We start from the raw sequence: 24,938 nt of genomic DNA on the forward strand, positions 1-24,938 counted from the left end.
TTTCGCACCAAAAAGTCTTAATTGTTGACTTTGAATGTACACAAGAAGTCTTATGTAATTCAACAATAACTTTCTTGTTTCAGTTTTTCTCATTTTTATTTTAGTGAGCAATCCTTTGTGTACTTATAACAGTTGAAACAGTATTCATTTCATTTACCAAAACCGTGTACTTTTTTGCAGGTAAATTTTATAATACCCCACCCACTTTTTTTCTAATTTCAAAGTATGCGTCCCCTTAAACAAAAGTAGTTTCTGTATTGAAACGTTTTAATGAAGAAATATCATAATTATCAAACATGTTATCGTTTGTGTTATCGTGCAGGATTTATAACTTCGTTACAAAATACACCGCGAAGGTCAAGTTTGTTTACTTAACCATTATGTACGGTGGCCCGTTTCTGCCATGTCGTACTGTCGTGTTGGTGCGACCACATGACAGCACAATATATCATTTCTGTCGTGTTGTCATATCAGCGCCCCGCCCACACGACTGCACGAAGATATGACAGAAGTGTTAGGACCACACAACAAAATTAACATTCCGGTCGTGTTAGCGCTCTGTCGTGTCATTGTGTTGGTAGGGCGCCAGGCGACAACACGACAAAATAGCTTTCTGTCGTGTTATCGTTCTGTCATGATGGTTACTGCGCAATATGCCAACACAGTATATACAACAACGAAGCAATATATGTTTGTCGTTTCGAATTGCATGCTGCAACTCGAACGACTTATCAGTCTGTTGTTGTTTCGTTTTCAGTGCATTTCAAGGTTACTTTAGGTATATGCAGTTTCCAATAATGAAGGTGAATGAAAATATGTCGCTTAATACCCAACTGAGCCAAGATGTATTCTTTTTATTTAATTTAATGCGGTAGACGGACAAAGTTATTTTTTGTTTGTCATCTTTCCGCGCTTCTGTAAACCTGAAGATGACACAACACTTCATTTCCTTTTGCAAGCACACCATGCTTTAAGGGAGTATACGAAAGCTTTAAGGTTAGCCTAACGTTAACCTTGATCATTTACGTGCCCACAAAAAAGCTTAAACGTGTGCAAATAAACCCTACCATTTACCCAAACAAATCTTTACCCGAGCACGTGAACGCTTCGGGAAGGAAAGAATGCATTTGAAAGATACGTGATTTCAACATCCCTTCTCAGCTATCGTAGTAAGACTAATGTAATATCAATTAACAAAATATATTTCAAAAACAAGATTAAATTGATAATATCATTCACAGTTTTATAATGAGAAAGGTTGATATTTCATATTAATCGAGTATGTGTATACCTGATTTAAAACTCATATCATAATAAAGCCGCACACTTGTGAAAGTTCAGTCATGTACTGTTTTAGACGCATATTACCACGCCTCTACATTTACATGTCTTGAAATCTCAAGCTCAAAGTTCAAAGGCTATCATCAACGTCAAAGTCGAGCTCATATCCAGTTCTGTATCCTTTTTGTTGGTCTTCTTGAACATACGACCGTCTTTATCACTCTTTTCACGTTAAATAATTTTGTCTTTCATTTCCACATTTTCCTCGTTGAACCTTGTGTCACCCAGAACCTATGGCCATACATTTCCTTTTAAAATTCCCGCTTTCAGCTGTATCCAGCATGAACCTGGCTACATCACGTCGACAGCAGACGACACGTTTGTCTGATGGTACACGTTGTCCCTCGTGATGCAAAACAGACGCACCTTAAAGATTAATTCATATTAACCGTAGTAGCATTTTGACAGAATCAAATACTGGATTAAGCAAAAAGCGTTGTCTACTCCACGCATTCTAACATGAACAATTTTATAACTAGAGGTGTTTTTATAAATTAAGCAGTATTTAAAATGGCAAACACATATTTCAAAGTGGACCAAGAATTATAGCAGCAGATAGTTTGAACCTACCTGTGGTTTCAGCATTTGTTAGTTGAGGCGGACGCACGGACGTATATTCTATATCTGGACACTCAGTCTCTAGATAATCTTCCATTTCCCCCATATTTTTCAAGGACTGACCCAGAAATAAAGGCTTGAGAACCCAGTTGATCATAAATGGATCGCTGCTGTTATCTGAAAGAGACATAATTTGTAAAACATAAATATCTTATGATACTATAGTGGACGCAACTTGACCCCGATGGTTCACCTTTGTATTATAATACATAATGAGGCACAACCTATTATTGAAAAGGAGTGTACGTAACACGAGCTGCATGAGAAAGTGGAAATATAAAATTGTGTAATTATGAATTAGTGTATTGGAAAGTTTAAACTGATCAAATTGAGTATACATACATTGATACTGCACTGCATACATATCTATTCCATAAAAATATACATGGCTACCCTGATCACCCTTTATTTCTTCAATGAAATAATCGATATGAATAATCAGCTGAAGGTCAATCATCGCGGTCAAGTTGTGACTACTGTCCTACAATTCACACCAGGTCATCGCAGTACTAAGTTAAGACTTCCATACTAACAAAAGGTTAAACGGCCACTCAGTACAAACAAAAGGTTCAAATTGATTTACAAAACGCTGCTCAGTACTAACAATGGCTTGACTTGATATATAACGCGGGATACGTGATTTTCACGTTTGAAGTTCACTTTTATCTCACAATACACATTTCAAGAACAAGAACATACATGTACATAAAATAAAGAGAATAGAACCGTATTCTTAGCTGATAACAATGGCGCGATTGCCATTACAATACTCCGAGAAATATAAATCTGACCGGCCAAAGCAAACATAGCAATGTAACGTGATACTTGACGTCGGATCCCGAAATGTAATTAGGACACTGCCTACGTTAATACGTTAAAAGAGTCACGTACGTTCGATTTGTTACTTACATTTTGTGTACCACGCAGACATGAAAATGAATCTTTTAACATCTGCTCTTCTAAGAGCGGTGACAATAGATTTCGCTGAATCTGTGTAGAAAGTTACAGTCCACAGACTGAACCAGCTTGGAGGACAGCCCAGACATGATAACACTGCATCTTGACCTGTCAGGTGTGGTACCAGAGAATCGGGGTCAAAAATGTTTGCCTTCACAACCTGAAAAGTTAATGAACAACAAAATTTACGTTTTAAAAGAGGTAGTCATCATAAACATATTGTCGTAAATCTATGGTAGCTGGCTTCTGCCAGTTTCGTACTGTTGTTTTATTGTCCACGCCGCCCACGCCATACATTGTAGTCTCTAGTTTCAATATATAACATGATATAAAGGGCCCCTGTTTGGTATATTTCATCCAATTAAATTAAAACATTAGTTCAACAAGCCATATATTCAGGACAAGATCTGTGATATTTTGTACTTGTATATATAGTACATAATCTAGTGTATATTTCAACTGTCTGTCTGTCCGGAGCCATATCTTAGACGTGGCTTAGATTATTTCAATCGAACATAAACTGCTGTAGGAACATGCGACCCTGCTAAATTCAGTTAGAATGCAAGAGGTATACAATACCCATTGTACCTACATATTTCTTGTTTTTACCTACATATTTCTTGTTTTATTGCCGGGTCCATATCTTAAGGCATTATTTGAAGGGCTCTCCTTAGTACTTAATATTTAGTTCATAAACAGTGTTTTGATTCCGTATTTCCTTCCGTCCGTACCAATATCTAAGACTGATTAAAAGTATTTTGACAAAACATGGTAGAATTTAAAGTGCTATTGCAAGTATTGGGAAATGCAGTCGAGAGGTAAACAAATATTATCAGAACTTCGGATGCGTAGCATCGGTTTTATTCCGCCAGAATGCACCACAGACTTCTAGTTCTTAAAAATTATCGTGGGAAGGAAAACCCCACACCCCCTACCAAAGTCGCTTCTTCGGCGCATCGGGCCTGCAATTTATAAAATGCCAGCTACGCCCCTGTCGACACCCTCCCCCTCTCGGAACCGCCATTGTATTGAAACATATTTGATATTTCACACTGAGATGTCTATATAATAAAGGTCAAAGTAAGCATCTCATCTACGAAATGCGAAGAAATGACTCGGGAGACGCCCATTGTCTGGTTATAAAAGATAATTTAGATAATGTTATTTTAATTCTTACCTTAAGCTTTTCATGTCTATCTGTAAGTTTATCCGGATTACGCACTATTGCTGTTACGTCATGGCCCCTTTGTAATGCTTCCTTGACAAGCTGAATTCCAGAAGGACCTGTGGCCCCCAAAACAGCAATTTTCATTATTTATCAAACACAGTATTTAACACAATTTTCCAATATTCAGCTCACTCGTTTGCACTCCACAACTGCACTGAAGAAAACGTGTTTTCCCTCACACTATAAGCGTTCTTTTGTGAATGAATTTACCTGTCAGCTATACACATACAAGTATGAGACGTAACTGAACGTGATTCACATTTACAACCAGATGAACAAATGGCGACAAGCCTTAAAGGTCAATTTTATGTCAGTCACGTTTACTTTCGTTCCTTGCGTAACAATTTTATCGTAGACCTACTTGATATCGAGTGTGTGGCTATTGCCTATATACTGATATAGATTTCTTAAACGTTTAGCATGTAAGTATGCCCAGTGAAATTCACTAGCTAATTTCTTTAAAGAATTTTATACCACTACTGTTCGTGTGTGCATACACGATATACCAAGTCTAGTGAATAAGGGAAGTAACTCAATGAACGTGTGCTTCGAGAGTGCAATACAGGTAAAATAAACATGCGGAAAAGCTATACCCATGATTATATACATTGAAATTCGTTAAACATCTTTATACCACTTATAATAATATATTTTTCACATTTTACACAGATATTTTGAGCAGATTTCATAAAATCCAGGTAGAAAATATTACCTTTAGCCTGTTAAGAATATACCATGATATGCTAAAGTGATCTATACCCAAGATGACACAGTTTTAACTGGTCTATTTGATATTGACAAAAATTCCAACCAGGTGATGCGTACACCGGATATTGCCGTTTTGTGATAAGATATTTTCCGAAAAAGTGATTGACTTTTGTCAACAAGGTAAATAAAAATCTAATTTACTATTCTATGTTACTACTTTAGAAAAATAAGATTTTATTTTTAGAAACCAGCTACTGTGTATATGCTCCAACAAGCGTAAAATGAGTCGATCTTATGAAGAATCGCTAAAATTTGTGATAAAATGGCAACTTTATCGGCCGGGGACACATTTCTCCCATTATCGTCACTTATTGTCTTGTGATAAAAATTTCTAAGCGTATGATTTATTTAGTTACATACAAAGAAAACATGTGCAAAATTTTAGCTTTGTAAATGTTCAAATGACGGAGAAATGAGCGTCGACGGTATACTGTGTGTTGCAAATATATGTACTGTGTATTGCCCTGTATCACATTTTACTGTACTATGTAATGTTGACATTATCACTGAGTTTTCTAGAATAAATCTTACAAAATGTACATTATCATTTCTTTTTCAAAGTACAAAACTGTAATTTCTTTAGCCCTGAAGATACGTGATGTTTTTACATTGATATTTATAGCGTTTACTCTGTTGTAATTTATGTAATAAGCTCTAAACGTAACTCACAGTCACAATAGTGCAATAGTGAGCAATAATTTTTGTTATGCTTAACAGTTGTAAATGTATATTCTATTCTTACGTTATGTGATGTTGAGCATTGTTTAAGTTGATATTACATGAATTATCTCAGAAACAGTTAAATGTATCTTTTTAAATTTGGCATTGGTATGTCACTAAAGTCTTACTCTCAATAACTTGCAGAAAGCCCGGCCCTACTAATAAATACTATATTGTGATTTTTTTTTTCGTTGCAGATTCAACTTGTTTATGTGTGTTTACAGCTCGACGAACGAGTTTAAGGCCATTGTATGTCATTTTGTTGAATACCACCCAAATGACGAAAATAATACAGTACGCTAACGAACAAAACCCCAAAAAAAGTAAATTACAAGATAACACCAGAAATATGCAGAGAAAAACAAGAAGCTGCGTTCATTTAACGCTTGATGCCCCCGGTGGCATCCTTGTCGATTCAAAGCAACCAAAGTCCAAAACAAGGTCAAGTTCAAGGTCAAACTGAGGTCAGGTGATGTCTGAAGATGAGGAATGGTCACAGGTTACATCTGCATTAGTATCAAGTCATTCTAGTAAGGGGTATTGATGCTAGACGAAACGGTCCCATTTGGTAAACCAAGAGATGGCCCATATAAAGCAACCAATGTCCAAAATGAGGTCAAGGTCAAACTGAGGTCAGGTGATGTCTGAAGATGAGGAATGGTCACAGGTTACATCTGCATTAGTATCAAGTCATTCTAGTAAGGGGTATTGATGCTAGACGAAACGGTCCCATTTGGTAAACCAAGAGATGGCCCATATAAAGCAACCAAAGTCCAAAATGAGGTCAAGGTCAAGGTCAAACTGAGGTCAGGCGATGTCTGAAGATGAAGAATGGTCACAGGTTACATCTGCATTAGTATCAAGTCATTCTTGTAAGGGATATTGATGCTAGACGAAACGGTCCCATTTGGTTAACCTCGTACGGACTGACGAACGAACGGACGGACGGACGGACAGGAAAATCACTACATGCATCCCGCATCAGTAGATGCCGGGGGCATAGAAACAGAAAAAATACTGTTGATTCAGAAAATATTAAAATACGTGTTTCAAAAAAGGAGCCCGCTTACAAAAGGGACCAATTTCCAACAGAAAGAAACCCTTTAAAAAGGTTGTAAAGACAAATTTAATTTGGGTAAATTTTGAGGAGCCTATTCACAGAAGGCAGTGGAAATGCACGCTACCTACCACGCCCTCTAGCAGAACTCAACATTTACACATGCTACCAGTACCAAAATATAATTTAGAGACACCCACACGGCGGTGTACATTGAACCTTCAATGATACACAGAGTGCAATTCCATGGACAGACGAGGTTTTAGCAAAATAGATGGATGAATACATAGCCTTTAATCAGTTTGTTTGCCAAGGAAAGTTTCCTTTAAATGACATAGATTTCTGTATTTCTTGACGTCGCAAGATGTTTTCCACCGACAACTTGGTTAATATGAGGTAAAGTGAAGACTGCAAGTTGTTTTGAAGGACAGGCTTAAAACTCTTCCGAGGATTTTACAATTGTACAACTGCTTGCATAACAGATACCACAATTCTGATGCTAAAGAGGAAAGAGAAAAGCCAGACAGACGAATACTAATTGACATTAAAAGAAGCATTTAGTTACTGCATAAATGTGAAGAGAGTGCATTATTCCCACATAAAAGACTCGGCATTGATACTGTAATAGGTTCTGTTGTTATAGATTTATTTTACCTAACATTATTTGACAAGCCATGTTTTACTTTGATAAAGAACAAATAGTCATGTTCATTGAAATATTAATTAAACAAGCTTGAAATGTAAACACAAATTCATAAAATAACAAAGATCATAATCATTTTACATTCAGCAGTATGAATACATGCAAAAATTCGGAATGATTTTCAAGTCAGTTCTTGATCGTTTGTTATTGTTCAAAGTTGACCTTGTCAAGAAATACACTATTTTGACCAACAGGGAAGTTGATCACATAAAAATAATAACGAACTGTTTGCATAGAAATGGCATATATCTTGTAAATGAAGTGTGCAAAATATATTTCAAGAATAACACATGACACTGCATGTATCCTCCTACTTTTAAAACAAATTGCTCTGTGCATATGACACCTATTTTGTTTCGTACGAAGCAAGTGGTGAGTTGATTACCTTTCAGAACAATACATTTAAAGCAATTAAAATAGCTTTGACTATATTATTTTAAGAAATTTTCAAGTGAAACTAGTTCGAAGGTTCTGTGTCAAATGAGTCTAAGGTCATAAAAGTTCAAAGCCCCTACGATCTTGACCTTTGAACTATTGACACCAAATCAATCGGGATCATCTATTGACCAAGGTTTATGTCTCTCTGAAGTTTAAAAGCAGCAGGATTACATATTTTCATGTTTGCTCTTCTTATAAGGGGAAACCTTTTCCACACTTATCGTCATCATATCCTGTGTTGCATTATTATAAAAGCTTCACGGGTGTACTTGTGGCTGGGCCTGTACTTGGCAATGGCTCGTCTTTAGACAGTTTCTCGGAGTGACTATTGGCATGCCGCTGTAATTGTAAGTTGTATTTTCAGTGTTCAAACCAGTGCTTGTTATTTTCGCTGTGATGTCTGATGTCACCTGTAAACAGAAGAAGACATTCCATCATTTGGGCCAATGCCATTACATGTCGTGTCTATTTAATGACCATCAATGCTGAAAATATGCACGATTTTCAATATCAATACTCAGTACACGAAACTGCAATACACAGTACAAAATGATATTCTCCTAGACTATATGATAAACGACATTGTGTCTGAAATCATTAGTCCTCCACCTCTGATCCATATGGGGAAGTTGGCAGTTACTTGCGGAGAACAGGTTTGTACTGGTACAGAATCCAGGAACACTGGTTAGGTTAACTGCCCGCCGTTACATGACTGAAATACTGTTATAAATGGCGTTAAACCCAAAACAAACAAACAAAAACAAAATGATACCTTTGAAAACTCAGTACACAGTACACAGTACACCATCGACGCTCATTTATCACCGACTTCTTCATCATTTGAACATTTACAAAGCTGAAATTTTGTACAATTTTTCTTTGTGTGTAAATAGGTGATGGTATCGGTACAAATGTTTTCACGACATGCATTTATCAAATGATAAACTTGTCATTTTATCACAAATTTTAGCGTTTCTACTTATTTATTTATTTGGGGTTTACGTCGCACCAAGTGTTTCTACTAAATATTGACTATACACAGTATCTGATTATTAAAAGTAATGCTCTTTTCTTCTATAGTAGTATAATACAACAGAAAATCGGGGTTTTATTTACCTTGTTTACGAAAAATAATCACGTTTTCGGAAAATATCTTATCACTAAATGGCAATATCCGGTGTACGCATCCTCACCGCGATGAAACCTGGTCATCCAGATCAGGTGGAAATTTGGGCTCTTAATTGGGTGTTAATACGGTTTGTATATGGCTGCTATTAAAAAGTCTGCTAAGGCCTAAAAAATTCTTTGTTTCCGGTAACATGTTAAAAAAAATTAGGGTAGGTAGGTCGGAATTTTTTTTTTTTTTTTTGGGGGGGGGGGGGGGGGGGGGGGGGTTATTAAGGGAGACTTTTCGGAAATTATTTTTGTGTCAAAAACTGAATGCAAATAATGGAGTAATGCCTTTAGAGCATCAGTTAGTTGATTTCTAACATCACTGGACATGTTTAAAGCATAAAAAGTGCAGTTTTGCAACTTTTTGTGAAAAAGTTGAAAAAATATTCTCCAAGGCCATAAAAACATTTAGGGTAGGGCCAAAAATTTAGGGTAGGTCGGGATACCGGAAACAAACATTTTTTTTACGCCTAATATTCTTCTTGGTTGCGTTCTATGCTTCTAAAGGAAGATCCAAAATGACCCTACCTACATTTCATGAAGACAACGTCTGTGTCTAGGTGTCATGTAGATCAGTAATAAAATATGACCGTTGGAGGGTTAACAATGTTGATCCATAACTTGACCTGCATTTACAATACATGTTACATGCCTTAGGAATAGGCCTAGAACGTTTTAACCGGTTAGGAAATATTTCACGATCTTTGAAACTTACAAGGTTGTTTATGTCGTGGCAACATATGTATATAACCGAGTTTGGCAAAAATGAATTTCCGATATGTCTATTGAGATAAGCCAACAGCTGTCAGGAAATGCACGCAAATTGGGGCACGCAAATTGGTAAGAAAATATTGACATATTTCACCGCTGCAAGGATAGGAAAGTCAGTACGTGATTATAGAAACACCGCTGCAAGGATAGGAAAGTCAGTACGTGATGATAGAAACATTCAGCCAGTGGTGAAACCTGTTAACGAGAGAATATAATAACCGCATGATCTTTGGGAGAGTGTAAAAAACACAACTAAACAATTAAGTAAATATTTGCCGTAGTTTCTATATTTTGACATATTGAATTGCACATACCTTAAACTTTTCTTAATTTTGTGTGAGTTAATCTGGATTACAAACAATTCGTAACGTCTCTCTTTAATGTCTCCTTTATGAGGACCTGTCACTCCTATGTAGTGTAGATCTACGTGAGATTTGTCATAAACTTTTAAACCTAATTCATCTTCAAATGTTCACAACAGCGAAGGTAAAATATATGATGCTAATTAATTAACACATTGACTATATATGATATGATTATCTGATAGCAATTTTAGGCAACAAGTTTATTTAATGCCGACAGTCTCACATGATATGATTTATTTAATTAAGACATAATCTATCATTTAGTGATTATCAATGTTTCGAAGAAATACGCATCTAAACGACAAACATTGATTCATACAAGAGCAAATATCTCGATCCTAACACGTTATCGAGGATTAAATTATGTACATGTATATCTTTAAAGCCTATTCACCAAATATTTGCCTGTTTTTAGTGGTTTTTACAAAACCATTCAAAATAGGCAAATGTTTGCTAGGTATCGTCAAGGATATAGACAATAATCCTTCATATCGTGATAGACTTTCTCTTGAAAAAAAAATCACTGTTTGGAGTTCAGATTCATCCTCGTAATATAATGCTTCTGCAAACCTTCAAACTCGCATGGTGTCGTCCATTTTGATGAACCGTGATTTGGCAACCTGTTTTCGCAAATCGTTCTATTCAGTCAAAAAGTACCGAGTTGTCTATTACTCGTCATATTTTAATATGAAAAGGTCTTTAAAGTGGTATAAAATTTGGCTAAATAATTTTAATATAATAGGGTTATTATAACAGTAGATTGATCTGGGACTTTGTATTCGGCTCGAGTGGATTTTGCCAGATCGGATCTCACGAGGCGCGCAAGTTTGTAATCTAACATGATAATTAAAACTTTATTTTCTTTAGACTGAATTAAAACAATAATAATGCCATCGAATTATGTTTCTCATATTATTTAAACTACATTACGATACCCATACCCCAATATCTTTCAAGTCTGAATATTTTAGATTCTCATTCACCAGTCCCGAAACGAACCATAGTGTACGAGTTTTCTTTTTACCAAACTGACTAACCCGTAATTTGATTTGGGAGAACTGATTTCAATGCATATTAAACATGAAACAAGATTGAAGGTTTTTGTTGTTCAAAACTTAAAAAAACTTTACAATAAGAATAACAAAAGTCTCCATATTTCTTATAACAGAGATACTCCCCGTATTTCATGTTTTTCGTCAATGTAACAGAAAAACTTGAATTAACGTGATTTTCGCTGAGTTGTTCTGTCATTCCCGTGAAAGCAATAATCATAGTCTCTAGTTTGAATTTTAAGGGCCCTAATGAGGACTGGCATACTGCATCCAATTAAATAATCATATTTATTTTACCAATGACTATTAATATGATATTGCTCTCAATACCCATATAAACATGTATCTAATATATGGAATTCTCCGTATTTTCACCGTATATCCCTCTGGTCAGATAGCTCCATGACTGCACCAGTAGAGGATGACAGTGCCCCATGTGACTATGCGACTTTAAACGTGTTAATCACGGACAGGCGCCATATAAATCTAGTATAATGATTATAATATAGTATTATACGGACATGCTACTGCGTTGACCGTCCGAGTCCTCTGCGATAGTCGTGTGAGCATCAGCAAGCCTTGCAGTTTTCCATATCTGCACGGACATCGTGCAGTGCCCGTACTAGCTCTTCCGTGTCCCGTGCGATTCCAGTACGGGGCTCTTGCGAGCTGCTCCCGGCTTCAAAAATCTCTACGAGCTCGTAGAGAACTCGGGAGTTCGGTGAAACATTTTCACAGAGTTTCCCGAGTCCTCTACGAGTTCAAAAAATCCGTACGACGCTCGTATGAGTCAAAGGCCGTACGAGTTTGCCTAAAATCGACTGAAGAGCTACTCGTACGGAGCTCGTAGCGTTCTTGTGACCGCGGTATAAGCTGTAGTAGTGGTATTGCATTTTGGCATATTTATTTATTCATATATTCATAATATTGCATGTATATTATTTACCAGGAGAATAAGGGAAATAACTCAGAAAACAACTGTTTTAAGTACAATACAGGTTAACGGAAATGCAGAAATGCAACAGTGTCACTATATATTATGGCAGTACATGTATCTCAAAAGAAAAAAAATCCTAGTATGTTATTTAAAGAAACAAAGGAGTGCATATTGTCCAGTTTTTTTTTGTTTTGTTTTTAAGAATAATAACTTTCTCTTTACATTACGGGTATACCACGTATTTTTGTTGGTATTTCTTCAGATTATGTGTATGCATTCGGGTAAAGCGTTTTTTTTTCAACAGTTTTAGTCATAAATAAAATGTGTATATCATTCAAAAGATATATTCAGTGAGTGTAAGAAATCGCTTGCACCTCTAAGTTGCTTTAAAAAACGCAGGTATGGTACTTTTGCACATTTTATATAGAAAATAGAAGTGAAAAATGATGAAATGATGGCATTATAAATCATAGCGCGGGTCCATCGAAATTAAAGATAACGTTTGTTTTAAAAAGGCATTTGATGAATCAATTGTTGAACATGGATAAACGTTTTGCACCTAACGATTCTCATTTTTAGTATTTTTGTTGTTGAATAAAACGTGTACATGCTCTTCTTATTTTCTATATATCGATTATTGGCCGGGAATGGAGCACACTGCCCAACTAAATAGCTTTTATAATTGTCTCACTGGAATATCACGTCGTAGACACGTGAGAAGAGAAGAAAACAAAACAGAGACAACGACCAAAACCCAAAGTGGTGCAAAATGTGCAATTTCTACTGACGAGAGGTTGAGTATAATAATGACAAACTAATTAAAATTCGTATCGAATATATTCAACTTTAATCTTGAGTAAGACATCTCGAGACCTATAACTGTTGAATAGTTCCACTAATCTGAATGTAAGCCCTAAAACTGTGTTACTCTACGTAATCTTTTATTCCAAAGTATATATATATATATCTAAGATATTGCTATCATAACGTTTTAAGGATTGTATGATACACCAATTCACAGACGTACAGTTAGACGGATTCAAATAAATTATGTCGTTTAGAAATGTCCATCTAATAATTTAAGTTTCTTTGTGTATACCGTAGTTAAAGATTACACCAAAAACCGATACCGTACAGTATTACACTCGATCGATAACGAAGTCTCGAGAAATATCTAGACTTTAGTAGATAGCGAGATACTTATCGAGTATAAATACGCGTGGAAGAACTGCAAAATCAACAGTCAAACGAACTAATTAACAATTAATTATGCCTTGGGTTATTGTACCTCTGGACAAGAAGGATTTTGGCTATTTTGACCGCCAACGAGATTTGTTCTCCGGCTGGCGACATCTATTTGATGATACATGGCAGGACTTGGGTTTGGAAGACTCGCAGGAACGGTTTAACCGTGAGCTGGACAGAGTCCGCGGTGATATGCATAGGATGGATGTTCAGCCGGTCGTGTTGGATGTTCAGCATCCTTTCATTATTGGTAGGTAAAACATTTCTTTTGGTTGGCTGATTAGGGACTTCAAAAGAGCTGAAAAATAGGTGCTTATACTCTTGTATCAGCAATATGTAATTCTGCCTTTGGGTTCACACGGAACTACTATTTAAAACGGCAAGTTAGCAAAAAGAACGCTTATTTTAACATTTAGATGTATCCTAGATTGATAATTATAATAATACCTCGTTCAGTTGTTAGATTTAATGGTATTTTGCTGAAGGTATTAAAAGTATGGGCATAAAGTGATTAAACAAACGTACCTTGTGTAAAAGACGGAAAACATTTCAGTCCTGACCGGGAATCAAACCCTATAACTCTCACCCCAAAGGCGGTCATATTTTACCTCGTCGCTATAAAAGCTAGCTCGATGACAATGAAGTATACGTGCGCTCTTATACTGCTACTATATAATTCTTCCTCGAATCCCAGGGGTTTGAACCTCTGTACGACGTTCCAATGTATGCTCGTGTGTTATTTACGTTGGGCGCCAAAAAGACTGAAAATATTTCAGCCCTGGCCGGTAATCGAACCTGGGACCTATCAAACCTGAGGCGGACACTACAAACCTGAGGCGGACACTACCAAGAGGCTATAAAAGTACCATTATAATCTACCCTACTACACTTATTCTTTTTATCAATTAACCAATTATTTTTCAAGGTGTGGAAAGTAAATCAGTTTCTTGCATTTTACAGACCCAGAAGGAAACCATAAGTTTTGTCTTCGCTTCAACTGCAGTCAGTTCAAACCTGAAGAAATTGAGGTGAAGACTATGGACAATACGCTCAAAGTCCATGCGAAACACGTGCAAGAAACCGAAGGTCGCAAAATTCACCAAGAATTTACCAGAGAGTACGCACTTCCGGAAAATGTCGATCCGGATAAGCTTACGTCGCATCTATCCGAGGATGGAGTTCTTCAGATCGAGGCTCCAGTGCCTCCACCACCGGAGGTTAAAGCACCAAAAGAGATTTTAATTCCAATCCAGCATCTTGAGAGTAAGAAGAAGCCTAAAGAGGCTGCAGCGGAAACCAAGACTGGTGAAAAAGAGCCCAAAGAGGGTGAAGAAAAGCCCAAAGAGGTTGAAAAAGAGCCCGAAGATAGTGAAAAGGAGCCCAAAGAGGGCACAAAGGAGACCAAAGAGGAAGGCGCAGAAAAATAACTCTCAAAAGGAGCGATAGCTAAAAAGGCTATATGATAAAATGAAGACCTCCAACTTTTGCAAAAAAAACAACCTTTTTTCATGTTATTTTTCAATCTGAATACAAATGAACGTTTATGCGAAAACTTTCATGTTTTGGCCATGACCCAAATTTCACAAGTGTCTTGTTCCATTTGATTGTCAAAATAATTCTGTACTCGAGTAGTGTTGTGATCTAATATAAATGGTTCTTTAGATAGATTTTATGTATATTTTCATTGTTTAAGATACAAAACTTTTATGTACCATTCATGTTTGTACAACTCATACGATAAATTAGATATTTAGCACAGCAGCTGTATTACGTCTTATTATGATATCAGTCAGGGCATGTGTCGAAGGTCGTTGGTTCGAGCACCATAGGGGTCGCAACTGCACCTCATGTGACACTCTAGTTCAGGTTTTTCCAGAAAATGTCAGAAAAGCTTCTTGAAGATGCCTTCGTAATTGAGAAGAATAAACTGTGTACATGTATTAAGTTTTTATGACCAATTTGCCAAATTGATCAATAGCTCTGTGTCCAGTACAAGGCACTTTAAAATACTTGTATAATTATCTAAGTAGATTTTATTCATAATAATAATAATGATGATGACAATACAAATGTTGTTTTCTCAATAAAATAAAAGATTATTAAATCTCGCATTTTTTTATTATGCCATTCGTTACGTGACGTACTATCTGTTTTCCATGTTTACAAACAAGTTTATAAATAACCAAGGCCATTATACATGGTTGAGTCATTATGGAAGCACAGAGGGGACATCCGAGATTGTTTTATTTCATCCCCACGGCACATAACATCCGGACTTTTTATAAGATACTCAAATTTATGAGAATACAGTGCAATTTTAGGGTATCATTATAGTTTTTGTGAGGTTGAAAAATGGTTTATAACTGTATAATGTATCTTTGTTTGCAAGTTCGCGAATCGATAGCATATCTCATTTCATTTAAACTAACTTTAGGCGAGACGAAACCTTTTGTTTGACGTGGTATGAATTGAGGCCAAGGACAAGATGATTTTTATGGTAAATTAGATACTTCAATACGTAGTTATCGGGATTTAAATCGTTCAAGAGTGCTTGTTATATTTCACGCGATTACATTTGGTAATTTTGGCGAATTATCAAACAGCAACATGACCAACTGTATAAGCAATTGAGAATACCGTTGCTAGACTTGCCTTGACTGATTCAGGTTATAGGTTCTGATTGGTTAAACGAGACATATACACTTGACTTGCACGAGTCTAGTTAATGTATGCTCGTGTTTTCCTGAAGACATACACTCTAACGTACACTCGTGTTTTCATGCAGAAATACTCTAACGTACACTCATGTTTTCGCGAAGACATACACCGACTCTTGTTTCTAGAAAACTAACGTGCACTCGCGTTAACCCGAAGAGAATACATACACTCGTGTTTACCCGAAGACACCACACTCTGTGAATAACTAAACGTACACTGTGTTTACCCGAATACACCACACACAGTGAATAACGTACACTCGTGTTTACCCGAAGACACTCGTTCATTTTTCATTTGCTATTAATGTTACGCACTTGGGAAGGGCTGACTTCTTATGTTGTAATAACTTGTAGCCCAACCCATTTGCTTTTGTTACTTATTATGTATATGTGCTATGTATTATGTGTTCAGAAGCAATAAAATATGATTAAATCAAAAACCCAAAGTCACCACACACTGTGAATAACGTACACTCGTGTTTACCCGAATACACCACACACTGTGAATAACGTACACTCGTGTTTACCCGAAGACACCACACACTGTGAATAACGTACACTCGTGTTTACCCGAAGACACCACACACTGTGAATAACGTACACTCGTGTTTTCCCGAGGACATACTAAATTACACCCGTGTTTTCATGAAGACATTCACATAACTGAAATACTGCTAAAAACTGCGCTAAACCCAAAAAATCAAAGCAAACTGACTCGTGTTTACATGCACACAAACACTCACTCTGACTAACGTACACACGTGTTTTCATGACATACATTTTGACTAGCACACACTCGTGTTACAATGAAGGAATACACTCTTACTTGTGTTTTCATGAAGACTAGCGTTACACATTTGGCCTATCGGGATGACTTATTTTATTATCTAATATTTCATAGTTGTCATTCCTGCGAAAGTCAAAAGTTATCACGCTGTCCCAAAACATATTATTTGGACTACATGAAGACATACACTCATAGGACTGACACGTGTTTTCGAGAAGGCATACACTTCAACATGTACTATCTTCCAATGCGCATACATTTCTAATCAGGTTGAAACACATACCGCCTAGAATCAGGTTTGTTCTATAATCTATCAAATGAAAATACTTTCTAAATCAGACTGGAAGAGTGATGACTGTCGTAATTATCACTGTGGTACTGCACGCACCCTGCTGGTGTAAAAGAAAGATTCACGTATTTCATATAAATATAACCAACTGGTATATAAAAATATCATTTTATTTAAATAAACAATTTTATATCAGTCTTTTATTATTGTATGTACAATGTAAGTTTATAGTCCAGTGTTTATCCTTCACATTAAACAAATAGTAAGTGCAAAATAGTTGAATATATGAATAATACATGACAATGTACAACCCACGGAAAAAGCCGTTTGTTACCTGCAATATGTAAACGTATGCTGCAAGAACATATGAGCAGCGAAATAGGTTTGTTTGGGATATCTTTAAAGTGTGACAGTCGCGCTTTTGGAAAACACTTGTATCAGCTTAATTGTTCGAACTAGTGTTAAAATAGTAAAGAGTTTTAACGGCCAAACCGAAATGACTGGTCCGAGACAATGTGGTCTACAACTACTAAAGAGCCACATACCTTTTAAACGTAAATTAAGCAAAGTTTAGTTTTCGAGATAAACAAGAGCTGTAATTAACCAAGTTGGTGCTGCGTTTACTTAAACAGCAATTACGATAAAACATGGTCTGGAATTAGGTAGCTGGGTACACTTCGAATTCAATATTTGTAATAATTAGAACTTCGGGATTTTGGATGTCTGTAAATAATGATTGTTAATTCTTTAGAAAATTTAAACAGCTGATACATGTAAAATTCTGATGTCAGTTGTAAAACTAACTGCTGCTAGCTTTGTATGAATCGATGAGTCACATTGGCGCGGGAAATTCAAATCATAGAAGGGTTCCACGCTTGTTGATACTCGGGCGCAGTTTTACTATTTTGTGAAAAAAAAACGAGATGGATGGGCCCCCATTCCATTAATATCCTGTAGTTCAGTAGAGACTATTATATTGAGAGAGAAATGCAATGAAATTGGACATAGTTCCTGCAACGGGATCATTGCAGGCTGTTCAAAAAGTGCAAAATTGTTGATTTTGGCATGCTATTTTTAATGGATGGTGTATAACTTTCTGCATTCATGTATGAGAGTCCTGATCTTGTCATTAATTAAAAGCACAAAACATGCACATGCATAATTTATAAAATGGCCACCCTGATTCTGCTCATTAGGGAAGTACAATATTACGACCCGCTACATGTAAGCCTGGCCGTGCCCAAAATTTTCGAATCTAAGTGTACCCTGCTACCTTAATGTAACCACTAAATCATACCATAGTGAGCCCGCTCAGATTGTATATATTCGTATCTATAAACGTAACATGTTATACAGTTTCTGAACAAAAAAAAAAAACAGAATCTTTATCACAGAAAATTAAATTGCCATTGTGAAATCATCCAACATTTCAGTGCATCAGCTAATAGACTGCTTTGCTAGAAATTTCTTGGTGGACACTTGAAAAATTGTCTAATCACATTTCAGAAAGGCATTTTATTATTGTAAGTTACTCTTAAACACAGTTAGTAGCTTTTCACCATCATTTCTTTCATTTTCTGTGCGTACTCCCGAACTTTCACGCTCACTCCACCACTTCCAGACGAACGTTTTATCACTACACAACCTGAAAAGTACAAAGAGCTTTAACTGAAAATATTTTTGTTTGATTAAGAATGAAGTGTAATGCATGATGTTGTCATTATTATCTTTTAGCTTCAGATTTTTCTGTCCCGCAATCAGGAGGTCATCTACTCATCTCATCTATCGCGTTTGACTTACGTGATACTAAGTATTATCGAGTTATTGATCGAAAACGAAATGGTTTACCTGATCTCAAACACACTATTCTTTTCTGATTACGAATTTTTCAGAGTCAGTGATATTACAGAAATGTCCTCTTGCAACTCTTAATGGAAACGCGTTATGTCCCCGGTAAATAACAATACATTTGTTTTTAGTTTTAATATAGTCAGCACCTATACTTACAAGCTATCAGAACTATAACCACTGCAATAACTCCAGCAGCTGGAAAAATCAAGTACGACCAGTCCGTTGATGTATCTACAGGCTTCGCAGAATTGCCGCCAAGGTTTGTCTCGGTCTGCTTGGTTGGTCGTATGTACGGTTTTTCTTTGCTTAAAGCTGATTGGCTGAACAGGCTACTAACAGAGATGGTTACACCAGTAAGATGGGGTTTTTGTGTTCTGCAAATGAAAAAGTCAACTCGATTAAAGTACTGACACAAAACTTGTGTGAAATAAACATTTTGTTTCCAAATTTATGGTGGCATATTTCTGCATACGATAACCAGATAAGTTTCACGAAAATGTATAGAGTTTTCACGAAAACTTACAAACTTTTCACGAAAAGAATCTCTTGTTCTAAGTTGAAAAAATTCACGATAGTGCCAACTATTGCATACGATAACAAATACGGAATGAACAGAAATAATAAAGGGAGTTAAAAAAATACGTTGATTTTGAAACCAATCTGAATGTTATAATTAAATATCTGTAAGTTCAAGACACTCTTAGGGGTGATGGTCGGGGATTGAGGTGGATATAACACACTTCATCCCGTAGAGGGGACTATTGGGTTATCTTTGTGCAGTTCAGGGCACTACTTTGACATATTGTCTCGTTAACCAGACAAAACTTTCACGAAAACTTTCTCCTACTTTCAGGAAAGTTTGTTCAAATTTTCGCGAAAAGTTTTGTTTTTTCGCGAAAGTTCATAAACTTTTCATGAAAACTTTATGATTATCGTATGCAGAAATATGCCACCATACAAATTGAAGAAAATTTACAAAATGACTAGCATTGGTTGTGTTTTAAACTACACATTTGACTTCCTTACGAACTCTTTCGGCAACCATAGAGTTTAACACATACAATCGCTGAAATTCATACACAATATTTAACACTAGATTCATCCCTAGAGGAATAAGCTAAGTAATTTGGTCCAGTGTGTGATTCCTGCTTCTGTCGAAAGAAGTCCAAAGTAAATAGATTCTATTTTTTTTACTCTTGAGCGATGATTTTCTTGAAGCATGTGTGCTTTAATCACACCTTTACACTGCATTCTGAACGAAATGTGCAAATGTGCGTGTTTTCAGGAAAGCAGATCAACACATACTGGCATTTCGATAGCCCATATTTTCTTTCTATTTTTCGTAAATTTGTGAAAGAACTTTCATAAAAAGTAGGTTCATTCTATAAAGATACGGAATTCGGGTCTTTATTTGTCATTTGTTATATGAAACAAAGTAGGATTGGATTCGAATTAACGACCTTTAACCTACTGTTGACTGTTTAAATTAAGGCTTAAATGAATGTGCTGTTTTATCAAGAGCCGTCGCATGTGCTCTTGTGGCTTCTGGCTTACTAACAAGTGTACTGCTAACTGAATCAAGGCAAACAATTGTTTCATAAGCATTTTATGAGGGGTGTGGGGGGGGGGGGGGGGGGGGGGGGGGAGCGGGGAAGCGGGAGTCGTGATAACTGTTGTAACGGATCAAAGCAATAAGTTAAAATATCAAATTATAGATCTATACCCTATAGTCACAGTATATGTTACTTATTCACATAGATGGCTGATTCATATCGAATACATTAAGGTGGAAAATGAGAGATTATTTGCTCATATATTCAGCGCCATTAGTAAAACTAGGATGATCATAAAAATTATCAGACATTAGTTTAAAGTCGAATTACCAGCTTTTTTTCAAGTTACATTGAAATATTTGTGATAAGCTGTACGTTATTTGTTTGTTTTGGGTTTAAGATCATCTTTAAACGGTATTTCAGTTATGTAACGGCAGGCAGTTTGTCTAACCAGTGCTCCTGGATTCTGTACCAGTACAAACGTGTTCTCCGTAAGTAACTGACATCGAACTCATGATCCCATAATCCGTAGATCAGCGCCCCCACCCCTCCCCCCTCCTCTATTGAGCAAAGCGGGCGGGTACAGCCTTAATTTCTGTTCTACATATTGATCACATTTTACTTCGTTATTAACGCAGAAGAATAGATCTACTTTTCTGCTTAGGATAATTATCATTTGCCATTACAAGCAAATGTTACTATTTGCCAATTTCCAAAAAAAATCTAAGTATGGATTGTAATTCCTTAAGGTACTTACATGTTACAACAAGAGTTTCCACAGCATCCCGAGTTTGAAAGGCAGCACTGAGAACCGCAGCATTTGTATCCCTCCGCACAACATTCATGTCCGCAACATTCCGCCCCTGCAGGACAAGCTAGCCCGTTGCCACAGCAATGATAACCCTCTTTATAACATCCGGTGCCGTTAGGACAACACTTCGTATTTTCAGCGCAACAATATTTTCCACAGCAATGTGATTTTTCTGGACAACACCCGTTCGTGTCATCACAACATGTGTATCCTACAGGACAACAATGTTTCTTGTTTGGACAGCACTTAGAGTTGTCTGGACAACACACAGAATCTCCGCAACAGCTTGATGCAGACTTGCAGCATCTTGGGCTTCCGTGGCAACATTCGTAACCATGACGACAGCAGTGCTTTCCACAACAAAGTTCAAGGTCACTGCAACATTCTTTTTCACCAGGACAACATACTGTATTGTTTAAGCACTGGCCCGAACCACATTTCATACCATCTGAAAATGAATTTATAATTAATATTAGAACACCTAATACGAATAAAAGAAAGGCATTTCCAAAGGTTTTATTCTTTATGGAATTTTAAATCGTCCCAGTAAAGAATTAATGAATAAGCAGATAAATACATAATTATGAATGAATATCTGCCTATTATATATAAAAATGAATATTATATATTAAAAATGAATGTTTTTAAGCTTGGTTGAATATTATATATAAAAATCTGGTATAATAATAATAATAATAATAATAACTTTTTTTCAGCCTGTTTAAGCATAATTACAAAGCAAGAATTTTGTACTTAAAAAAGTTAGGTAAAGAAAGATCTACATTGATAAAACGTTTCGACATAAACAACGAATCCGACTACCGCGTTGAATAATTTGCCCCTAATCGCTGTGGATTCGAATGTAGCTGAAAGGTCGGTGGTTCTACCCAGATGTCCGCATATGATGAAATAATGCTTGGAGGTCGACATATGACCTATAATTGTGTCGGTATGTACGACGGTAAACTCGACAGATTTTTAACGAGTCTCGCCAAAATGTTCCTGTGCAAGTTTTGGCAGTATATACAACATTGCTAATCAAACGCTAGAAGGCTTACCTCATATTAAAGTGAAGTACGTTAACATAAATAATAATAAAATCATATCTATTACCTGTCCCAGTCAAGCTTGGTATACAATTCACAGCAAATACAAAGAAAAGTCCGTATGTAAGAAAAAATATATATCCCATATTACGTGGTGTGATACAGTCACATCACCTTACACCAGTCATTCTTATTTTAATTTTTAAAAACATTTGTCTTAAGTGAATTGGTTAAATCTGTATCCTGTGATTTTCCGTTTAAAACCACTAATATCCCCTCCTTTGGGCGAAAAGTCGGGCGCGGAAAATGATGCTTGTTCGATTAAGACATTATTTTGATACACATTTTAAAGGTAACATTTGAGAAAAGCTTTTGTTTTAGATAAGATCAGAATGTTTGAGAAATCGTTGCCGGGAGTCATTCTTACTGGTACAAAATGAGATGAGGCCCGCAGCATTCACCTTTGAATAAACTATCGACTAAATATCAACTTCACACATTCTATTTTCGGTAGGCCTATACTGCTCTTTATTTTAAACATTTTAGTAAGATATTCTGTACCACGCATTATAGATGATTGAATGTGTTTTTAAGCTTGAGTGAATCATTCAGTGAATAAAAACGGGAAGTTTCTGTACAAAAATGTGGGAAAAACGATTCTTCAACGCTTCTGTATTATAAATAGCTGTTATAAATGGGGAACACATGATAAGAGAAGATAGATTGATAGAAAGATAGATAGATAAGATAAGATTTGTTTTAAGCCGACAAGACATATAACAATGCATTTGCTCTGAATGAGCTTTTTAAGCGGCTACATATAATTCTTCAGCGCTTCTGCATTATAAGTCTTCAAGGCTGGTTTGTAATCTAGCAACTTTCTAATTAATCTGTGTGTCCATTCTTTTAATAACTATAACAGTTCCTCATCCTTTTTGATAATTTTCTTATGAAAGTATATTGCATGTTCACCACATAGTTTGTTACATGTATATGTATTTCATACAAACATGTCATGTGAATATTTTTATTTCTTGAATTGTATACTCTAACAACTCTATTAAGGTTCAAGTTAATAAGGTATGTTGTAATTTGTTTTGTTTTCATTATTTCCAAACAAGAATCGGGCCTCTCAATGTACAAGCATGGCAACACCTAGCGCATGATTCGTTTTGTATCTTTTTACGGTATCGATGATTTCGGCGCTCCGGGCACCGGGTGGGAAAATGTCCTTGATGTGTATCATTTAATGATGTCTTCAGGACAAAACATCTTGCATACATTGCATGACAAAGTATTTGACAGTTACCAGGTGTGACCATTTCAATTGACCACGACCTCAGGGAACTAAGGTCATCCGAAGAAGGAGTTTTCATGTAAAAGCAAGGTCAGTTGCACTAGATTGTGTAGACGCTGTTCTTGCATATTCCAATTATTGTATATTAGGCAGTCCAGCGTGCTTTCTAAATGCCTAACTGTTGTAAGTCCTGATTGTGCCCTTTTTCTACAACAGACACACTGATAATGATCATTACCTCGGATATCAGCTCGAAATTGGATTACTTTGTTGAAGGTCTAAAGTTCGCGAAAAAGTGGCTAGCCACATGCTTTGACTAAAATTCGTCAGCAGATATAGTTCTGATCGTCACATGTACAAAATCTGTGCTCGACGTTGTTTTAACACTATATTGGGACTTCGCCATCCAAGATATTTCTGCGAAACCCTTACAGATTCTGATCTTTGGTTTTGCAGGGTCTTAAAATGTTCTACCCATATGGCCAAAACGAGACAAAAATGGTCATTGTCCTTTTTGATAAAACATTTTGTTTCACTAACTTTCTAGTGATCGTTTCAGACTTTGAATATGAGACTTCTTTAGAGTCAGATTCTTAGACAACTGTATAGTCATGTTTTGACAGGTCCGGAAGCATTAAATTTTGACTATATATAAGGGGTGTCTACACATCGAATTTAAGACAACGCTTAAACTTGCTTATATCCATCTGCAACAGGAGCCGGGACAGGAGAAAACACGCTCGACTATTTCGATGCTGGATAGTGAAACTGGGTACATATGAGGAAGCTAGAGTTGTCACTGGAGTGTTTAATGACTCAGATGTGCATAAAGACATTGGACAATATTTAAAGTCTGTGTCAAAAGTAATAATTAATAAGACAGATAAAGATAAAGTGTATTAAAACACTAAACAAGACAGTCTGAAAGACAGCTAAATCCCCCGCCACTGCTATGGATAGAGAAAGGGTAAAACCTTTGATTTTAGCTGTGACCTTGACCTTGAACTGACATGGCTGACTCATGAATTCTGCACAACGTCTTGATGAGGTGATCATTTCACCAAAGTTTCATGAAAATTCTTCAAGGGGTTTAGGAGATACAGAGCTGAAACCTTTGACCTTCAGTTGTGACCTTGACCTTGAGTTGACATGGCTGACTCATGAGTTCTTGATGAGGTGATCATTTGACCCAAGTTTGATGAAAATCCTTCAAG

At 36.3% G+C, this 24,938-nt stretch overlaps 3 protein-coding genes across 3 annotated transcripts; 1 reads left to right on the forward strand and 2 right to left on the reverse strand.

Annotated features, from left to right (window-relative positions):
- Window positions 1-1,186: 1,186 nt before the first annotated feature.
- On the reverse strand, window positions 1,187-4,562 carry LOC123554049 (flavin reductase (NADPH)-like). Its single transcript, XM_045343914.2, has 4 exons — window positions 4,094-4,562; window positions 2,869-3,076; window positions 1,912-2,076; window positions 1,187-1,707 (listed from the first exon to the last, which is right to left on the reverse strand). Exons 1-4 carry the CDS (start codon window positions 4,226-4,228, stop codon window positions 1,562-1,564), a joined length of 654 nt encoding a protein of 217 aa, XP_045199849.2. The 5' UTR covers window positions 4,229-4,562; the 3' UTR covers window positions 1,187-1,561.
- An 8,742-nt stretch (window positions 4,563-13,304) lies between these two features.
- On the forward strand, window positions 13,305-15,482 carry LOC123554048 (heat shock protein 27-like). Its single transcript, XM_045343913.2, has 2 exons — window positions 13,305-13,623; window positions 14,334-15,482. Exons 1-2 carry the CDS (start codon window positions 13,398-13,400, stop codon window positions 14,798-14,800), a joined length of 693 nt encoding a protein of 230 aa, XP_045199848.2. The 5' UTR covers window positions 13,305-13,397; the 3' UTR covers window positions 14,801-15,482.
- Window positions 15,483-17,322: 1,840 nt separating this feature from the next.
- Window positions 17,323-22,933, reverse strand: LOC123555354 (uncharacterized). The gene is made up of 4 exons (XM_045346001.2): window positions 22,495-22,933; window positions 21,328-21,829; window positions 19,174-19,391; window positions 17,323-18,811 (listed from the first exon to the last, which is right to left on the reverse strand). The coding sequence occupies exons 1-4, from the start codon at window positions 22,571-22,573 to the stop codon at window positions 18,711-18,713; spliced, it is 900 nt and encodes a 299-aa protein (XP_045201936.2). The 5' UTR covers window positions 22,574-22,933; the 3' UTR covers window positions 17,323-18,710.
- Window positions 22,934-24,938: the final 2,005 nt, after the last annotated feature.

Source organism: Mercenaria mercenaria, chromosome 7 (assembly GCF_021730395.1).
Source record: "Mercenaria mercenaria strain notata chromosome 7, MADL_Memer_1, whole genome shotgun sequence".
NCBI classification, from domain to species: Eukaryota; Metazoa; Mollusca; class Bivalvia; order Venerida; family Veneridae; genus Mercenaria; species Mercenaria mercenaria.